The 21,507-nt window shown below is 39.4% G+C and overlaps 1 protein-coding gene across 1 annotated transcript in view; it reads left to right on the top strand.

Annotated features, from left to right (window-relative positions):
• Nucleotides 1-21,507, top strand: part of LOC145996587 (SET domain-containing protein 9-like) — a 79,943-nt gene that overhangs the window by 38,686 nt on the left and 19,750 nt on the right. The window contains exon 3 of the mRNA XM_083133124.1: nt 19,258-19,393. Within this exon, the coding sequence (XP_082989250.1) occupies nt 19,258-19,393 (136 nt within the window). The remainder of the gene's footprint in view (nt 1-19,257; nt 19,394-21,507) is intronic.

The raw sequence follows: 21,507 nt of genomic DNA, 5'->3' as shown, positions 1-21,507 counted from the left end.
CACTCCACTAGACACTAAATAACAAAAGGGGAAGTGAGTTACATTTTCCTTCAAAATTCGTTTACTTTAAACAAGAAGAGTAAAGTTATATACACCTGTTTCTTCAATCTATTAATATTTCCAATATCAATTTTCAGAATTTTATGGAGTTGATTGTATCAATATATATTTCAATGCATAATAATTAGGATTATTAAAGTATAATGAAAGCTTTCGTTATAATTGAATTGAATTGTTGTTTTAAGTCGACTTTATGCACAGAAAGACTAATCGGGACTGGAACTACATTTTAAAGTGGAATCCGAACAACTATGTGTTTCCACAGGATATCGAACCATGGACCCCCGATTACAAGGTGACGACGCTGCCACTGCACCATCAGGGAGGCCCACACAGACCTATTATAAGTCTTGAAGTAAAAATCATATGTTGCAACAAAAGGAAAGAAGTTAATGACGAACTATGCATGCAAAAACAATAGTAATTTCTCATACGCACATTCTTCGTTTGGCAACTTCACTCATTGCCATACCATTTCTTCCCTCTAATCTCTTCAACGCTGTCACTTACATTGTACTTAATTCCTATAGCCATACAAGCGATTTCAGGATTATTTTGTTTCTGCACAGCAACAACAAGAGAAGAGGGCCTTGGGGAATACTGCACACACTCAAAAAGCCAAAACATAGATATCAACTGAGCAGACGGTCCCACGAATCACAACTATTGCCACTTTCAGGTGAATGTGGAGGAGGGGATATAAATTATATACGTATACATACGTATATAAACACAACTGTTTATTATTATTATTTTATTTATTTGCTTACTTAAACGTCCTCGTTGTCTCCAACGGAGAGAAAACCACAATCGTAAATCTTGGTGCGTTGCCAGAATAAATTATATACAGAGCATTCCCTTACATTCTTTACGAGACTCGGCGGCAAGCGGCCCGGTAGCAGCGCTTGTCTTTCCCTGTGAACGGGGTCCGCGACAGTCGCTCGAGTCGGCTATTAAAATTACAGTTTTCATATTGTGTACTAACCTTGACTACAGGAGGTGTTGAAAATGATGTCCCTCTGCTACAACACATTCCTGGCATCTCCGAAAGAAATTGGCATTTACACGTGCAAGTTCGTTTACTACTGTAATTCTCCCGATTTCTCGTACAATACTCTCTTTTAACTCACGGATGGTGTGCGGATTGTCTGTGTATACTTTATTTTTTAGATTTCCCAATTTTTCTTTCCACTTTTATTCAGAACTGACACTGTTACTCTAAACTTTTTTACGAGGTTTAATATAGTGGTCCTATGTGGAAGGGGAACACCAGGAAATTTCGTTGCAAAACGTCGTTGCACTTCTCCACAATTCCTCTTTCCGAAGTAACACTCGACAACGTAAATTCTTTGTTGCAATGTAAATTTTGTTGTGCCATATTAAGCCACAATCTTCAACACACGGACACGACACAACACAACTTCCGAGGGAGGATTATACTGGCGTCAGTCTGCAACGTCAACAGAAAGGGAAGGAGAGCGAAGGCAGGGAGAGCGAAAAAAACAGACTGTAGCGTGCGACTGTCGCGGACCCGTTCACTGGGAAAGACAAGCGCTGACGCCGGGCCGCTTGCCGCCGAGTCTCGTAGCGAATGTCGGGGAATGAATGCTCTGTAGAAGTGCTGAGATGGTGTGGAATGAAATTAAGGGGCGCGGTGTTGAAAATAAAGAAAACACGAAACATGCATGAATGTTTTAGCCACTAATTGAAATTCCAATAATATGCCAATGAAAGTGGATAAAACTAGCGAAAGGTGTCCCGGGTTCGATACCCGATGGAGGCACACAGTGGTTTGGATCCCACTTTAAACTATAGGTCCAGACTTACTGTGCATAAAGCGGGCTTTAAAACTCCAACTGCTTCACTCTTGCTCGGTTTTAGTACAAGACATGTTTAGAAATTTGATTGATTGAGTTGGTGTTTAAGTACACTTTGTGCACAGGAAGGCTAATCGTGACTGGACCTACAGTTTAAAGTGGGATCCGAACCACTATATGCCTCCACCGGGAATCGAACCCGGAATCCCTTGATTACAAGGCGACGATGTTACCACTGCGCCATCGGAGAGGCCAAAAATTTGAAAAGAACAGCTTGTTGAAGGGAGGCCAATGACACATGAAAAATTGGAAGATTTTTTCCAAGGAAAGGCAAGCAAGGTATTTTCCCACAGGATGGGAGGGAATATGTTTCAGAAAATTTATAAGACACATTTGACTTTTAAACCCATAAAAAAATTGAAAATTAAGAATTATATTTACAACCTTTCTACCTGCATATTTAAATTTGATCACGATCGGACGATTTTTTAATTTTTTTTTGATTTCTTGTTTGGAAAAAGCAAAAAAACGGCAGTTTTTTTATTCTCAAGACGACTAAAAATCGAAAATAATTGGTTACTATAGCTTAACACAGAATTGAAACAGTCAAATTTTGATGTAACTGGTTTTTATTTAGGTCTACTGATTAATTTTTAATTGGAGTCCAAAACTCGAGTATACATAGCTTTTGATCCGATAGTAGGCAGACAACAAAAACGGTGTATCAACAATGCAAAGGATAACACAAAGCACCTGACACTGAGCTATAGGCATTTATCGACAAACACAGACTACTTGAAACATAAGAAGAAACCATTCTTAACAACAATGTTGACGAGAGAAAGACAATGGCGGCTGCCTTTATAAACTGCCGACAGTACAGGAAAGAAATCAGCGATCAGTGTTTGCCTGTTGTAAACAATAACAGCGGTCTCACTTTAGAACGTAACATTCGGCGCTGAATATGACATGAGACAGCATGGCACTCTAAGAGTTGTTGTTGTTGATTTGGTGTTTTAAGTCCACTTTATGCACAGTAACGCTAATCGGGACTGGACCTACAGTTTAAAGTGGGATCCGAAGCACTATGTGCCTCCACCGGGTATGGCACTCTATAAGAGTTGGTGTTATTGGTTGAAAAATGGGTGAGGAAGAAAATTAAAGGGTGCGCAAACACTTCTTCGCACGTACCCCTTGGCACTGACAAAGAAAGGGTAGTTCAGAATTGCCAAGCGTCTGGTCTGAACGTCTGACCACTCTCCCCCCACTTAAACAGGACAGGGAGGGGGGAGACGGGCGGCGTTTTCCTTTGGTTCGATTTTTTATAAGGGTAGCAAAATACTCATTGCAGTTCATTCCATCAATACTTGCGTCAGTAACATCTCTACAAGCAAAGAACAATTTGATCAAATCTCATACTCTATTAATTAAAGTAGTTAATATTATTATTATTAATATTAATATACATATTCAAACTTGCAAGCAAAAACGTAATTTCAATCAAGTTCAACGTAAGATTCTTTTTAAGTACACTTTATTCCTAGAAAGGGTAATCGGGATTGAACCTACAGTTTAAAGTGGGATCGGAACCACAAAGTGCCTCAACCGGGTAACGAAGTCTGGACCTCTTGATTACACTACGTTCTGGAGAGAGAGATTCTAAAATGGCAAACTTAGGTTTCTCAATGGGTTAACACTTGTATTGTAACTGTGAATAGTACAGAGTATACAGAATATGAGAATCGCCTTGTAAACTGGCGATATGCAGTGGAGGTGCACTATACACTGGTTCGAATATTATATTATATAATATGTAATATATTATATATTACATCTTATATATTATATGAATAACTTACTTTCTGTCCTCCAAAATCTGGGGGAGAAGTTAGTTCAGTGTAATACGACGCCAGGGTTTCCGGGTTTGAATCCCAGCCTGGGCATGAGTGTCCCTTCCTAAATTTCTTCTAATCACCACACATCCGCACCGTCGCGGTTAAATTAAATGGCAGAAAAGCGCCTCCTAATAAAATTATTGAACACTGTGAAAAAGTAATTCACGGACTGTAACTTCTTTCTTAAAATCTGTCAGCCATAATTCTGTTTAATTACGTTGATTATAAGAATAATTTTAAAAATATATTTTTTAAAAATATATTTTTTTTAAATTTATAAAGTGCTTATTTTTATTACAAAGCGAAATGAAATAGAATGTTTATGGATGAATGAGGAAAGAATCTGATTCCAATATTTCAACTGATTTTACAGTCGAATAATCATTACTGACTGAGGGAGCGTAGGGCGGCAGTTGTCCCTCACTTTTAGCCACTTTTGCTCCGCCACTACGCTAAAGCTTATCTATAAAGGAAAAGTAAAGTTCCTTTGCCCAATCCAGTTTTGGAACCCAATCGCCGCCAGTGTCGACAGCACGCCTTGCAACACACACCACCATCCTGAGCCCAAAGGAAATTTTCGTACCTGGCCACCTTTAGTTGTCTTTGTTAGGCTGTGAAGTGGAAATGGAGACTTGCTACTCCTTGCCGCAGGCCTGTCTCTCATCCCTCCCTCATGTATATGCCAGTGGACGATGCACTGACCATACGTAGGGGACGATTCGTTGCTGCCACTTGAGAAGAGGGAAAACACGTGCCATATACTAAGTTAAATACAATTGAGTCGCCGTAGTTTTCTGGTTTTCGATATCATAGTCTGCTCCAATTGTTCTCACGGTGCCACTGGTGTAAGCAGGATTTTTGTTCTGGAGGGTCTGAAATTGTAAAGGTGTATAGTATATAGCTTTGTTCTAGAATTGTGGGATACCGAATAAAATATATAGGCTATCGTATATTTTCAGCTTTTCACTATTAAAACTGTACTCGAAGACAGATATGGTTATCGGGTGTCATTTTAACTTTAAGAGAGGTTTGCGTTTACATCTTTCCTTTCTGTGAGTTCTTACAAATTTTCATTTAAAATTTGGATTTTCTTAAAATTTCTGGAGGGCAGTAGTAGCCCCATCAGCGCCCCCTGCGTACGCCAGTGCAAGGTGCTATGCCACATAGGAAATCAAAACCTTTATTGCTCGCACAAAATCATGCGTGTCGTGTCGTTTCAGTGTGAAATCCCCATGTAACGTGCTTCTTGAAAACAAAAATTTTGAACTGAAGCGACACAAGCTGCATTTGTAGCTTGGACTGGACTATGTTCTCAATACGGTGCATCGTGTCACCTGTTTCTGTTGTTCCCGCATACGCAATGAATCTTTTGCATTAGATTGAAGGGTCTCGTGTCGCTTGTCGCTTGGGTGTGAAATCACCATGTCGCTCGGGCCGTGCATCAAATTGACTTGGTCTGTTCACTTGTGCGCAGTGTATGTGTTGCTTTAGTGAGCTTTTGCATGTCGCTCGAACTGGGCTCTTCTCTCATTGAGAGATTTCACATTGAAGAGGATGTGGTGCTTGAGAATCTCACCAGTCGAACTCAGTCTTCTGGGGCTACCCGTAAGGTGTGAAACGTTGATATTGGTTGACTAGTTCTGAAGCGACATGTGTTGTGTGTCGCTTTGGTCTGGAAGCTGCTTGGCATCTCCGTGTTGCTTGTCGCCTGTAACTTTCAGACCGAAACGTCAAGTAACACGTTGATTTCACTCCAAACAGCAAGTGCAAATGACATATGTCGATTGGAAACGCTTGAATCCGCAGCAACGTTTCATAACGTAGCGGCAGGCATAATAGGTCTCAGAAACTTGCGTTGGATTGGTGAAATCCTCAAGCAACACGTGTCGCCTGTAAGTTCGGTGTGAATTCTACCTTACTTTAGAGACATGTATTACGAAAAATATTGAAATGTTAGTGAAGAACCTATTCTTATTAATGTTTAACTACGTATTTTGCCATTTTTGAACATATGCATCTGCATTCTAGTGACGAAAGAAACATTTTAAGGGTGGAAGGTATTTCGGGAAGGAGATTGAAGTCGTACTCTTAAATACGCCACTGTCACCACAGAGGAGGAGCAAATTTTTAACGAGTAGAGTAGACGGAGAAAACGAATAGTTAGACCACAATTAAGAACGTAAATATGTATGTTGTTTTTGTACTATATTGTCCTGTATCTGGCTTTTGTGCTTTAGTTAGATTAAGCGCAATCATTTCCAGTATTCTAGCATAGGAACTCTGGTTGAATATTTTGTTAATTAATACAAGAAGAAATCCTACTAGTTTGCTTTCTTGATGAGGAAATACACAAGCATTTCCTACAATATTCTTTGCTCGCTCACACGCGCCCTCCGGCAGATTGCTACAATTCTTCGTTGATATATATCTTTTCCGAGAAATACGAGACATAATTGCCCAAGCTCAAACCGTTATATTAAATACGGCTACTATCACACAACGAACCCTCTCAGAACGCAATCGTGAAGCGCCGTTAACATTTCCCATGTAGGCAATGATGTAGCAACGCTGCATTCTCCAGCGTTGCAACTTATGCAGCACTGCGAACAATGCAACGTTCAGAGCTGTCAGTGAAAAATGCTGAGTCATGTAAGTTGAGGGGGAGATCCGACAACGCTGTTCACTGCAACCGCAGGCCCCACCCCTTACGATCTTCCTCGCTCCGCCTTGACGTCACCGCTGATGTAGTTCCGCAATTTTTCACACACTGCAGATGTCTCTGGCGTCGCACAAACGACACACACGTTGTGTGTAGGTGATAAGCACAGAGCCCCGTTGAGAGGAACCGATAAACACCTGATACACACGTACAGGCACAATGCCCCGAAAAGAGGAACCAGAAAAATGCACTGTTTTGTAGCATAACTCCGAGTACAATTGTCGGACATTGTTCTATCTTTTATCAAAATATAGATCTTGGTCCCCTTCGTCGATTAATTCCACGACATTAAATTTTCCTTTGCCGGTTCGGCCATAATATTAAATAATGTGCTTTCTCGTTCCGAGGAACCACCAAAATTACCTCGCAATGAAAAAGTCCCTCTTAATGCTGGTAATTTTTCTGATCTTGTTCCTCGTAATGACGGGTATACCAACGCGCGCGCGCACACACACACACGCACACACACACACACACACACACACACACACACACACACACACACACACACACACACACACACACACACACACACACACACACACACACACACACACGAGATGTTCTTTGTGTTCTTCGCTGCAGAACTAAAGAATACGTCAGATTTTTAAATGGTACAACCACAAATGTTATGCTATATTCAACATTTGAAACTACCCACCTCAGACTTTACATCGCATCTTCCTCCATCCGGAAATGCTTTGTTATAAATTACAAGAGAGTAAGTAATCTAATAAGTCGATGAAGCTCGTTGTTTGGTGGTTGAAACCACTGAAGCAAAGGGGAAGATAGCAACTAAGTGATAATGTAGATTACATAAAATATACCTCAAGGTTTTTCTTTATAAATCATTCATCTACTTTCCGGTGGAAGCACATAGTGATTCGGATCAAACTTTAAACTGTAGGTCCAGTCCCAATTAGCCTTACTGTGCATAAAGTTGACTTAAAACACCAAATCAACCAATTAATCTCCTTTCAGAGTGGGTCTTCTGCAATACTGTAGTCGGCCAGCATCCAAATACAGTTCTGCTTCGCGTACACCAGAGTATAATTGCATTTAATATTGTGACTAATTTTACTTCAAAACCACAGATTAAAGCGAATAATAGTGTCCAGTAAAAGAACCTCAAAGTAGTCTTCACACAAAGTTTTTTGAATCCATTGCCAAGCATTGGAGTTAAGAATAATATTATGATTTTCCATTGACCGTATTTTCGATTCATGGTGAATTTGCTAAAAGGACCATGTCAAGAAATGTAAATATGTAAGTTTTACTAGTAAATGCATTTAAAATGCACGAAAGAACAGGGGAGGACAAAAATAAATCTAAAAAATAAGTAAAAATGCAACAAAAACTGTTAAAAATACTGACAAATAAATTAAAAGCCAAAAAAGGCTGGAAAATGCAACAAAAAAAATTAAAAAAATGTAAAAATAGAAAGTGTTTTCAGGCTCTAACTGAAGGGAAACGGACATGATATCAGGTTTAGCATTGTTTTTAAGGGTCAGAAGAAAAGTTGATTTTTAATCAACTTCCGGACCCTAATTACTAATTATGACCATTGAAAAAGTTGGAGGGGAGAAGGCAACGTACTTAAATTTTTGTTGCTGATTGTGAATAAGTAAGCTTTTTCACAAAGGCAGTAAAATATCATTTTGAAGTAGCATTTCCATACAAAACATACAGACAACCCCTAAATTAAACAAAATCAATTTCCTGGATAACTAAAGGGATAAAAAAATCCTGTGAAACAAAAAGAAAATTATATAAAGAAATCCAGAAAAACAAGAATCCCATTCTTAAAGACCACTACAAAAAATATGTAATTATTCTCAGGAAGGTAATAAACAATGCTAAGAAATTGGCCGTTGCAGATAAAATATGCAAATCTGCTAATAAATCAAAGACACTATGGGAAATTGTTAATGATGAAACTGGTAAGAAAACAAAGAACATGAATGAAAAAATAGAAATTATGGCTGATGGAGAGAAAATAAGCAATCCCCTTGATGTAGCACACATTTTTAATACATTCTTTATGAACATTCCCAATACCGTAAATACAGGGTGACAAGAAATAACCCGTACTAATGTTTGTGATCATAAATTTATTAAACCGAAACAATTGAGCAAAACAACACTGAAGAACAATGACATGGGACCTTAGGAACAAGATGTTCAGCCAGTTTCGAAGTGGTCTCCCTGGGTGGCGATACAAAGGTCCAAACGGGCTTTGAAATTTTGGGTGATGGGCCACAGGTCCTCGGGCGACAATTGGTTCCACTCATAATGCAGCGATTGCTTCAGCGACTCCAAACTGTGGTGGCGTTTAGCACATACCCTGGCCTCTTAAATCGACCAGAAACTGTAGTCCATTGGGTTGAGATCCGGCGAGTAGGGCGGCCGTTCCGTCGATGCGATGAAGTCCGGAAAATGTGTTCTGCACCATGCTTGCGTCATTTTCGCCCTGTGTGCCGGAGCGGAGTCTTGCTGGAATGTCCATTGCGTATCGCCGAAGTGCTGCTGGGTCCGCGGAAGGACAACGTTCTCGAGAATGTCGCGGCGGTACACTTTTTGGTTGATTTTGACCCCTTGATCCACGAAAACCAGGTGCATTTTGCCGCTTGCGCAAATTCAGCCCCACACCATGACCGATTGCGGATTTTGGCAGTGTTCGACGATGGCTGAGGTACCGGGAGCCTCTGCAGACCAGGTCCTGTTGTTCTGGTGGTTGTGCGCCTGCTCCACGGTGAACAGCTTCTCGTCTGTAAAGAGAATGCGCTCCCATCCCTGACCTGCGGCCCGGCGCTTCAGAGAGCGGCATCTTTTGAGTCGCAGGCACTTGTTTTCGTCCATTAGAAGCTGAACTTTTTGGAGCTTGTACTCCTTGAGGTTGAGGTTCTTTTTCGCCATTTGCCGCACCGATTCATGGTTGATCCCGATCTCACGGGCGACTTTTCTCATGGAGACCCTCGGATTTCGCTGAACTCGCTTTTTGATGATCTTGCGGTTCTGGGACGTGTTGACGGTAGGCTTTCTTCCTCTTCTGGGACGGTCGCCTTCATGGCCGAGCTCCTTGAATCGCCGAACTGCGTCTGAGACTGTCATTTTTGGAACACCCAGCAAACGAACAATTTCACATTGACGCTTTCCTTGATGCCACAGTTCCAAAATTGCACTGCGTTTGGTTGACATTCTGACACACAAAGAAAGTAATCGTAATGAAGCTGAAACAACAGGTACAGTTACCAAAGACTATGGAGAATCCAATAACACTACAATTATTTGGCTGCGGTACACTACATTCTTGGCAGGATACACCAAACTTGGTATGGGTTATTTCTTGTCACCCTGTAAAAATGCAGTAATGTCTACACCTACAGTACGGACGCGATAAGAAGCGGCGTGCAATCAGAACAGCAGAACGTGACCAAATTCTGTCTCCTCGTTGGCTGCCATGTGGCTGGGGGGTTTCTACGTTGCCACGTTCGCAAAAACACACGGACAAGCTAGTCAGCTGTTGGCAAGCTCGGGAAAAAAGCGTCACGCGAAATAAAGCACGTATGTATCAGTATGCTAATATATGTTATTTCCGTCGTAAAGTGATAATTTAACGAATCATACATTCTGGCAAGCATGAAACATTTTATCTTCCTGCACTACACAGCAACCGAAAACCTTCAATGAAAGAACCTTTGTTGAGTTTTTATTATGGTACATTGCAAGCATCAGCTACCGGCATCTTTTTACTTATGTTGTATCGTATCGCAATTACCAACAAAAGAAAATGCGTCTTGCGTTATGAACAACACTGTGGCAAATCGTTCTCCTTTGATTTCATGCCGCCTCTCTTTGCCTTCTTTGTCACGCCGCGATTGTTGAAGCTTCAGAACGCACAAATGAAATGTATTTCTTGAAAATTAGGGCAAATTACGTATAAACAAATTATGTACAACTTCGTTTCGTTAACACGTTTTTAAATTATATTTTGAGGGACCTACAAAAATTCACCTCTAAAACAGAATTTTACAGAACTGAGTTACTGTATTACGGAGAAGAATTTATCAAGAACAAATCATTGTGTGTGAATTGATTGATTGAGTTGGTGTTTTAAAGTCCACATTATGCACACTACGGCTAATCTGGAATGGACCTACAGTTGGAAGTGGGATCCGAACCACTATGTGCCTCAACAGTGTATCAAACCCAGGACTACTTGATTACAAGGCGACAATGCTTACCCTACCACTGTGCCATCGGGGAGGCACATGTGGGTGTGTGAAGTGAGATAATTTGGGAAGCTACAGGATAATACAGGCTCTGGCAATACAGAGTTCAATTAATTACAACGAAATGCTTGGCAATTGCTCTATTTCCTTAACATTAATGATACATTTGGTACATGTGTTATCAATGCTTTGAGCTACCTGTATGTAAAAGCATAAAAAATTAATGAAAGAACAGAAGTAGTAGTTAAAGAATCAGTTGTTTTTGCTTACCGGCTACCATTGCAGTGGCGCTATCCCAAGATCATCTTCATTGTTGGTTGGTAAAGCAACATCTTCATCTGAGCTACTACTGTCACTGTTGTCTTCCCGCCCAAGTGAAATGACAAAATCCTCCATTTGCTGCTCTTCAACTCCCTCCTTTTCCCATGCTTCGGAAATAATCTTCCTTGTGTGATCTATAGCCGAACGCCACCTATCTGCTGTCACATCCCCGATAGCCTGTTCTTTCAATTGCAAAATTTTAGACAGTGTAAAAGGTGGCAAAGTGTTCCTCTGTGCTACCAGCCCTTTGACCTGTGCCCAAATAAGTTCGATTGCATTGTACATACAATGATAAGGCGGGAGACTGACCACCGTATGTCCCGCTTCTTCTGCAAGCTTGTCTATTCGATATATGGGGAACTGGTTTGTGTAACATAAGGAGCTGCAGTAGTTCAGCCTTCCTCATGTTTCTGTGGGCTCGCGAAAATCCTGAAGTAGGTCAATCCGGCAACAGCGCGTCGCTACCAGAGTGGGTGGTCCCACGCCGCTTGCTAGCGTGATCTAACTTTAGATTAAGAACATATTTCAACAGTCCCAGAAACACAAACACTATGTTTCTCACACCAGTAACTGAGGGAGAAGTCGAGAAGGTAATTATAAATTTAAAAAATAAGTATTCATCAGGGCCAGATGAATTTTCAAGTTCTCTACTAAAAAAATGTGCTAATAGTATTTTACAACCACTAGTAAGTATTTGCAACACATCTTTAGAAACAGGTATTTTTCCTAGTGAGTACAAAATAGCAAAAGTGAGACCATTATTCAAGAAAGGCAACAAAGAAGAATGCTCAAACTATAGGCCAATTTCTCTTTTATCGGTCTTCTCTAAAGTAATAGAGAAAATTATGCTAAATAGATTAGTAACTTTCTTAGAAAAATACGACATTTTATCCAAACATCAATTTGGATACCAAAAAAGTAAGTCAATATCAGAAGCTATTTTTGAATTTACAAATAACATACTAAAATCGAGAGACAAAAAAATGCATGTGCATGGATTATTTTTAGATTTCACCAAAGCATTTGATTTGATTCAGCATGACATTTTACTAGATAAAATGGAACATTATGGAATGAGAGGTTTAGCAAAAAAATGGTTCACGTCTTATTTAAAAGACAGATGTCAGTATGTAGATATTAACAAAATCAAATCAGACCAACTGTTCCTCAATACAGGTGTACCGCAAGGCTCAATTCTAGGACCAGTTTTATTTTTACTCTACATAAATGATCTTCCAGAAACCTTATCAGAGTCTCAAACAATACTTTTTGCGGATGATACAAATATCATAGTAAAAAGCCTGGAATATGAGCAACTTCAAAAGAATTCCATTTCAACAACAACACAACTAAACATCTGGCTAAACAACAACAAGCTTTCCCTGAATGTTAATAAAACAGTTCTAATAAATTTTAATCCAGCAAAACAAATAAAAATCTTAAATGTAATTATTAACAATGAAGTTGTCAAAGAATGCAATGCAATAAAATTGTTAGGAGTATGGATAGACACAGACCTGTCTTGGGACATGCAAATTACTAATTTAACTCAAAAGTTAAGCAGGCTCTGCTACATGATGAGAATTTTGAGAAATGTTTTAACTTTGAATGATTTAAGGACAGTATATTTTGGACAGATTCAACCTGTACTCACATATGGTATCTCTTTCTGGGGCAGTTCACCCAAAATGCAGAAAATTTTTATTTGACAAAAACGCATATTAAAAATTATGAAGAATGTATCCCTCTCAAACCCAACAAAACAAATTTTCAATGAATTTCAAATATTACCTCTTCCATGTTTGTACATATTAGAAACGTTGTACTTTATTCATACAAATTCTAAAATCTTCTCAAAAACTCTGGACATACACAAGTACAGCACTCGTATGCATAACTCCCTCCACCTTTCTACTGTCCGCACATCCAAAACACATAGTGGTCTAGGATTTCAAGGTGTAAAACTCTATAACAAGCTGCCAGAGGATTCAAGAATCATAATCCAACCAAATTTAAAATAACAGTAAAAAGCTTGCTTATGAAGTATTTGTTTTATAGCACAGAGGAGTACTTTGATCATATTTTTCATTAATAGACATAACCTTTGACTTTTCTTCTATTTTTGTGTTCACTAATAGTCATAACCTTTGATTTTTCTTCTATTTTCTATGTTATTCCATACTCTCTCATACTTTTTAATATGCATAAGTATGTGTTAATTCCTTTGTACTCAAAATCATTCATGTAATTTTATTTTATACTCTTTATACTTTTTAATATGCTTAAGTATGTGTAAATTCCTTTGTACTCAAAATTATACATGTAATGGACCTATCTCATATCATAGTGCTATTTGTACTCATATGATCAAGTGGATGGAAATAAATCTTATCTTATCTTATCATCCCATATCTTCACTTTATATTACAGAAAAAAAAGTTCATTTTTCGAAAATGACTTGCAGTTTTCCACCACGAAAATATGTTTTCATAGTTTGAAGTTTGTTAGTATTATCTTGCAAGGTTTCCATTGTTTTAATTTTGCACATATTTTATATTTCATACGTTGAATATCCCTTTCCTCTCTCTTTTCATACAGTCTTTGGAAAAAGCTTAAGTTTCTTGGCAACCGGTTCTGGTTCAAATGACTTCTTTTCGCTCTCCTGTTCCTACTTTAAACAAACAACAAAATACTTCGTAACTAAACGATTGCTTGTTCAAAACATGGAATTTTTACACAATTTACAAAATATGGCAAAACACCAATAGACATGTTTATCATTTTTCCTTTTCAGCGTTTCTCTATTTTTTCTGAATTCGATTCCTCATGAAAATTGCCATGAGGAAAATATACTTAGGTAGACATGACATTATGTGTGAATTGACTTCTTCAAACTGGTAGCAAATTTTAACATGAGCTACCTGGTGAAGAGGTAGTGTACTTGATTCTCACGAGGGAGGTCGTAGGTTCGATTCTACACCTCAGAAGTATATCGTTGGATGTAAAGTTTATCTACCGTGCTAAGAAGTTAACATTGGTCTCTGTATTTCACGAGGTGTAAGGACATAGTAAGAGGAAGTTATTTTGATGATAGGAGAAAGTCACATGTCACATAGAATGCGCAGAATCAAGTTACATAGAGCTAAGTTTGTAATGGTGGTTTCGAATATTGCAAAGTTAGTGGGGAAAGTTTGTTAGATCTGATACTTGTACTTTCTGTTCAAATAAGACAAACATTTTAGATACAAAGCAGTGAGGAATTAACGATCATTATGAGGTTTTGAATTTTTTGTTTGTCACTCACTAAATAAATACTTATTAGTAGTTTCTTATCGAATCGGCCTCCATTGCAAAACAATTTACTTATGTTAATTAGCGATTTACTATTAAACACAGTCAAAAAAGTTTTGCATCACCCGAGAAGTGATGAAAATAGCGTCCGCAACATGCCGAAACAGACAAGAAACGATGAAGCAGAGCTCATTGTGCGAAGTAACGCGGTAAACGTGCAATACCGATCACCACAGACGACTACCGGAGTCGGCAAGCGCATGCGTGTGCTCGAGCGCAGCACCACGGAAGTCGGCGAAGGTTAGTTAGGTGTTCCTTGTGTCCAGTTAGCGAAGACGAGCGAGTGCAGCTGTGTGCAAGGCATGCCTAGGCATACGATAGTGCAGTTTGATCGGGCCAGGATCATCACGCTACTGCACACTGGCATGTCACAACGGGCTGTAGGTAGGGCTGTTGGAGTGGCGCAAAGCGATGTCTGTAGGACCTGGAGGCGGTATACAGACATAGGAACAGTAGCAGATCGTCAACGGACAGGTTGTCCACGGGTCACAACACCAGCACATGACCGCTATGTACGACTCTCAGCTTGGCGACAGAATACCATGACGGCAAGGAACATCACTCATGCCCTCCAGGCAGCCTCTGGTGTGCGTGTGTCAAACCAAACTGTCCGTAACAGACTCCGAGAAAGTGGTTTACGTTAAAGAAGACCTCTCCGGTGCCAGTACCTGTTGCCACGACATCGGCGCGACTGTGTGCATTGGGCCCGTGTACATCGAAATTGGGGACCCTGTCACTGGGCTCATGTGCTCTTCACCGATGAATGTAGGCTCTGTCTAAGGCCAGATTCACGAAGAGGACGGATGTGGTGAGGCCCTGGACTGCAGGAGCGGCTTGGTGGTGTCCAGGCGATCCATCCATACCAAAGAGGAGGAATCATGGAGTGGGCGGGGATCATGCTCGGACGTAGAACGCCCCTAATTCCAATTAGAGGGACACAAACAGCTGTTCGTTATGTCAGGGATATTCTCCAGATGACTGTGGAACAATTTCATCAGGAAATTGGTAAGGAATTTGTCTTGGTGGATGACAATACCTGTCCACACCGCGCACAGATGGTACACGATTACCTGCAGGAGGCAAATATCCGCCGCATGCTCTGGCCAGCGCAAAGTCCCGACATGAATTGCATTGAACATGCATGGGCAATGCTAAAAAATCCCATTGCACACCGTCCTGTGGCTCCCACCAATCTTCGTGAAGTTCTTCTTGTGGCACAGGACGAATGGGATCGCTTGCCGCAAGATCACCTTGATCGTCTCATCCTCAGTATGCCACAGCTTGTTCAAGACCTTCTTGCAGCCAGGGGAGGACACACCAGGTGGTAGACAATGTTTCTGGTGGATCCGGTATGACGAACAGTCTTCTTGTGACAGTTATATGTTTTTTCTCCTCCATCATGAATTGTGCCATATTCGTTTTAAACACATTTCTGAGAAAATTGTACGATTTTTGTTCGCTTTTCATTCAACATGTCTTGTTCTTCATATTTTCTTTTGTATTCCCACTGTCATTGTCAATAAACCTTGTGCTTCATATATCTTTTGTCATTTTCCGTCCTGATGCAAAACTTTTTTGACTGTGTTTAGTTTTAGACGCATCGTAAGATGGTGGTGAGGGGATTGACAACAGTCATTACGAATGAACGGACATAAAATTACCAATCTTAGCAATTTGAACTCATTAAACGCTCTCCTTCGTTACAGTACTGCACTACATCACTACTTAACATAACTGTTTTTTTTAGTATATCGAAATCAAATAATCAATATTTTAGGAGTCAGTGAAGAACAAACAATACATAACTTAAAGAACATTATACATTCTTCATCCTGAATACGAGGGTCACTATTTATATTTTGAGCCTTGGCAACACTGATTGAAGTTAGGCGCGATTTGATGTTTGCGCGGAATCGTCTGGCATTATTGACCATAACATACTTCAAATGTTTTGTCAATAGCTTCATTTGTGTTGTTTATGTTGCCTTGGAGATTGCGCGACCACAATAAAATTGAATTAACTCATGAACATTTTCATGCGATGATTTTTTATGATTTTCGACGTGGATTATCAAGACAAGAGTGCATCGATCAACTTACTTCCACATTTGGTGATGAAGCCCCATCCTTTGCCACTGTGAAACGCTGGTATAACGAATTTAATCGTGACCGCCATTCGCTCACCAACGAGATTCGCGAAGGTCGTCCAAAATCAGTTGTTGTTCAAGAAAACATTGATGCTGTGCAAAACCTAATACTGCAAGATCGTCATGTGACATACTGTGAGATTGAGGCAACCATAGGCATTAGTTCCACCAGCATATATACAATATTACATGATCATTTAGCTGTGAGAAAGGTATGTTCTCGTTGGATCCCACACAATTTGACAAAAACTCAAGAAGACGCTCGTGTCAATTGGTGCAAACAAATGCTCAATAAATACAATCGTGGTGCTTCAAAAGACATGTATAAGATTGTAACAAGTGATGAATCATGGATATATGCATATGAGCCGGAACGTAAACAGCAGTCGACTGTATGGGTGTTTCAAGATGAACCCAATCCAACAAAAGTTGTTCGCGCTCGAAGCACATCTAAACAAATGGTCGCCTGTTTTTTCAGGAAAACTGGTCATGTGGCAACTGTGCCTTTAGAGGAACGTAGAACGGTCAACTCTGAATGGTACACAACAATTTGTTTGCCAGAGGTCTTCGGTCAAATACGGAAAACAAACAAACGCCGTCGGATCATTCTTCATCAAGACAATGCCAGCTGTCACACATCTCATCTAACAACCAACTTTATGAACAGTCAAAAAATCGAATTGATGCCGTACAGTCCTGATTTGGCACCCAATGACTTCTTCTTGTTCCCGAATGTCAAGAATAAATTGCATGGACAACGATTTCGTCGGCGGAAGACGCCGTTGATGCGTTCAAGAACCATATTATGGAGGTGTCTCAAGAAGATTGGAAAAACTGCTTTGACAAATGGTTCAAACGAATGCAAAATGGTTTTGACCATAAAGGAGAATACTTCGAAAAACAATAAAGCAGTTTTCAATGCCAAATTCCTGTTTTTTCATTGTTAGGCTCAAAATATAAATAGTGACCCTCGTACATATATGTGATTTGTGAATTAATCATGATGTGTGTGTTAACACAACATATGAACAATAACTAAAAAGAAAAGTTTTAACTTTAAATACTGGAAATCTGCAACTTCTAAGGCAAATTATGTGCAGAAGGGACGCCCCTCAAGTGTGCATTGGATTCATTTTTTAAATATTCTAATATTAACTGTCTCTGTTCAGAAAACAAAAAAAAGAGGAGAGGTTGGGATTTGAACCTGTGACCTTTCACGCTTGACGAGAAATAAGGATAGCAGCGCCTAACCAAATGCTGTACGTTAACTTAATGATGTTATACCCTTAAAAACATGTTGACGTTTATGAAGACTCCGGTTCCTGTGTTTCAAGCACATTTTCTCGACAAGTCATGTAAAATATATTTTTTTGAAAACTGTTCGATATTATGCAAGGTATTGTAAATAAAATGTCACATAAACTCCTCACAAATTTGCTTCTTTGTGCACAAACTTGATGGCAATTTCCTCCAGGTGGAGAAAAACTCTATTCAGTGTTTCAAACCCCCCCCAAATTTCAAGTCGAGCAAGCAGAATCTTAAATATCCCTCAAGGTTCTTTTTCCAATTTATTGTTTCTGTTTGATTGTGTTTTAACTCTCACCGCAGCGTTTTTCATCTAGTGGAAGGACCTACTCAAAGTTGGCTACTCTCACCTGGAGCTGAACTGCAATGTTGCTAAGTTTACGATTTGGGGGCGGTCTAATAAGATGTTGCGAAGTGTACATGTGCTTGATGAACATGATCTTTCAGGAATCCTCACAGGCAGAAATCACATGGTTTCAGATGTGGAGAACTGGTCATTCATAAAGTATTATGGTCACCCGGCCATTAACAGATCTACATGAACAACAAAATATGCCTATTGCACTATAACGAGGTTATTTTACATTGCCTTTCTGCCATTTTGTTGCTAATTGCATTAAACACAATAAAACAAGAATATAAGGCAAATATAAGTATCCAATCTAATTTATTTATATTCAGGTGCCAGGATTTTTTTAAATTTGAAAGAGACCTTTAAACATTGCAGCTTGGTGGGTGGGGGGGGTGTAAGTGAAGAGACCCACTCACATGTCAACTTTCCCTCCTCGTAGGGTATTCTGGACTGCAATATGGACTAGCAAGGCACTGGTGTCTGGACTCACAACTACTATAATCCTCTGTGAGACTCGTGCCATCCATATATGTTGGTGATTGTCCCTTCATTCATCTCATCTTATCACCATTATATTATCATCTTCGCTCTTTGCCAATTGTGTCAAAAAGTAAAGTAAAATAAAGCATGTCAATCAAAGAAGCTAGGTTGTTTATGTCCATTGGAACAGTGATACACTGTGGATAGATTATAATCCATATATAAGTGATGTATCAACCCCCCAAAGACATTTGGTGGTGAAATTACCCTTATACCTCCCTAAGAAGAAACTTATCCTCACACCCATCCTACAGATGGAAAGTTGTAGATGCGCTCCTGATCTGTATTCTGCCAGTAAATCTAATTGGACTGGAGACATGGTATTACAATTATATTTTTTCTTCATATATATAACTTGGAATTGGTATATTTGCACAATAATCAAATAATAAAGTCAATTTTAGAATATTCAAATAGCTAGATGCAAAAATAAATATTTTATATTTCGTGCAAACTTCTGTTTATGGTATTTTAATTGAAGCAGCAGTAGAAGTGTAAGAATATCATTTATATTGCAGGTCTGTTCGAGTGGTGGAATCAAGTGACAGGGACAACATAGTAGATGATGATACTGTTTTGGAGAGTTTGGTGAATCTTCTTTCGCATCTTTATGTGGGTCCAAATGAAGATGAGATAGCTGAGAAGAACATGAAGGTATGGCTGAATGCTGGAGTGACTCTACAGTATAATGTGACCTTGAATTTTTGGAGCAATGTGCTCGGGAGTGGTCTCTCACTCCAGATGTTTTCGATTCAATTCTGCTGCAATGTCTCTGTGGTGTGGCTTTTCCATCCACAGAGGAGAATGAAGGTTATCACCCACTCAGATGCCAGAAATGTACCACCCCAAACCTCCGAGTGGAAACTTCAATGTGCCTTTCCGAGGATAGTCCACCCATGCACCACGCTGCCATGCTCTGAACCATGCCTCCAATTGAAACATTTTCCATGCTCGGCTACAGCGGGGCCGAGCATGATGCTTGCCACAGCTAAATGAAGACATGTTGAATTACATGAGTGGGCATTTGGAGATGCAGCCAATGGAAATTTTTCACCCTAAAAATTTGCAGACATCTAGCATGGAAATTCTGCACTTTGGTTCCACACTACTTTTCGGTGTAGTGGGCGTTACACCATTTGATTTCAATAGAAGCAGACAATAGAAGTTCTGTTGCCGCATTTCCCCACGTCACAGTGGCAGTAAGTTCCACAGTTGTCAGCATGGTTCACCTACGGAGGAAAAGTTACAAATATTACAAATTACTTTCATCTTGTACAATAGACAGTGAAAGGTAATCTTATCTGCGTGTTCTTCAGAATACAACAAAATGCTGACAAAGGCAAAATTTATTGCAAAATAAGACATTTAAATGTAACATTTCCACACTCTTAACAGGGTCTTCTTCAGACAAAGGTTCACAGTAAATTGAAATAAAGATCCATATACACTTGCAGTACAGGGTCTATACACAAAACATACTGCGAATGTATATATACGATGATGGTTGTATATATTTTGACCCAAAAATGGGACATCCCAGGGATGTCAGTTTACCCCATCCTGTAAAATCTGTTAGGTCTAATTTTGAAATGATTGTTATTATTAACATATTATTATTGTTGTTACTATTATTATTATTCAATAAGTATGGATCACATAAATTATACATCATAAACAATAAATGAAATAAGATATCTCATTGACAAATGGTATTAATTATTATAATCTCGGTAAAACTTGCATAGTGTATCACTTCTGATCAACCTTTGATGTTAGTCCTACGCTGAAGTTGATGACTGCCAGAAATGTTTATCAGAAGAACCAATCTTCTTGAGAAACTCCCTGAAAAATTACCGCACATATCTGACAGAACATGACTTTTGTCTGTTGAGTTTGTGTCAAGAAGCAGGAATTTAAATTCTTGTAGCAGGTCCATATTGAAAATACATTACGCTTCTTGGCCAATCATTCATTTCTCTACAAATAACAGAACACACACAAAGCAATACAACTCGTGACGTGGAACTGACTTAAACAGTAAGCTTGCTGTCTGTTCGAACATTCTCGACGAGAATGGATCACTTATATTTTATAGAACGGGACGAATGGTGGGTTTTAATTACAACTACAGGATGACCGGGACACACCTCTGAAACGGGACATATGGTCACCTCTATGGTTGGATATTTATTTCAATTTATTGTGAACCTTTGTCTGAAGAAGACCCTGTTAGAGTGTGGAAACATTACGTTTGTGTCTTATTTTGCAATAAATTTTGCCTTTGTCAGCATTTCCTTGCTTTATTAAACATGGTGACAAGGCTTACTAGTGTTACCAGTGTTCTTCATCATGGCTTCTTGTGGTTTCCTGTGTACCTGAAGGAAGTGAGTGCTCCCTCCTGTCGAGAAAAAAATGTCTCGCATGTCATTTGCTGCAAGGGCTGCAAGGGCTGGACTCTTTTCTGTGCTCTGCCTGTAATGTAATTTTAAATGTTCTACATCTTCTTCTTGAATGTGCAGCTTTTACTTTTAATCTCCAGATTTTCCCAGCAAATTTATCATCCATGTTGGGAGATGATGACTGTGTTTTAACTCATGTTTTTAGCTTTTTGAGAGAATCTGGTCTTTTCCACTGTCTCTAAGGAAGTTTTCTAACGTGTCCTTATCTTTTAAATAGGGATGGGACAGATTAATTGGTTCTCTATTTCTATTTCTCAGTTTGTCGGTAAAATTACTGATAATTGTAGCAATCCGATATGTCTCTAAATA

This window comes from Lepisma saccharinum, chromosome 12 (genome assembly GCF_977018435.1).
Source record: "Lepisma saccharinum chromosome 12, izLepSacc3.1, whole genome shotgun sequence".
NCBI classification, from domain to species: domain Eukaryota; kingdom Metazoa; phylum Arthropoda; class Insecta; order Zygentoma; family Lepismatidae; genus Lepisma; species Lepisma saccharinum.
Note: the sequence above shows the minus strand (reverse complement) of the source record. Positions and strands in the feature narration are given on the sequence as shown.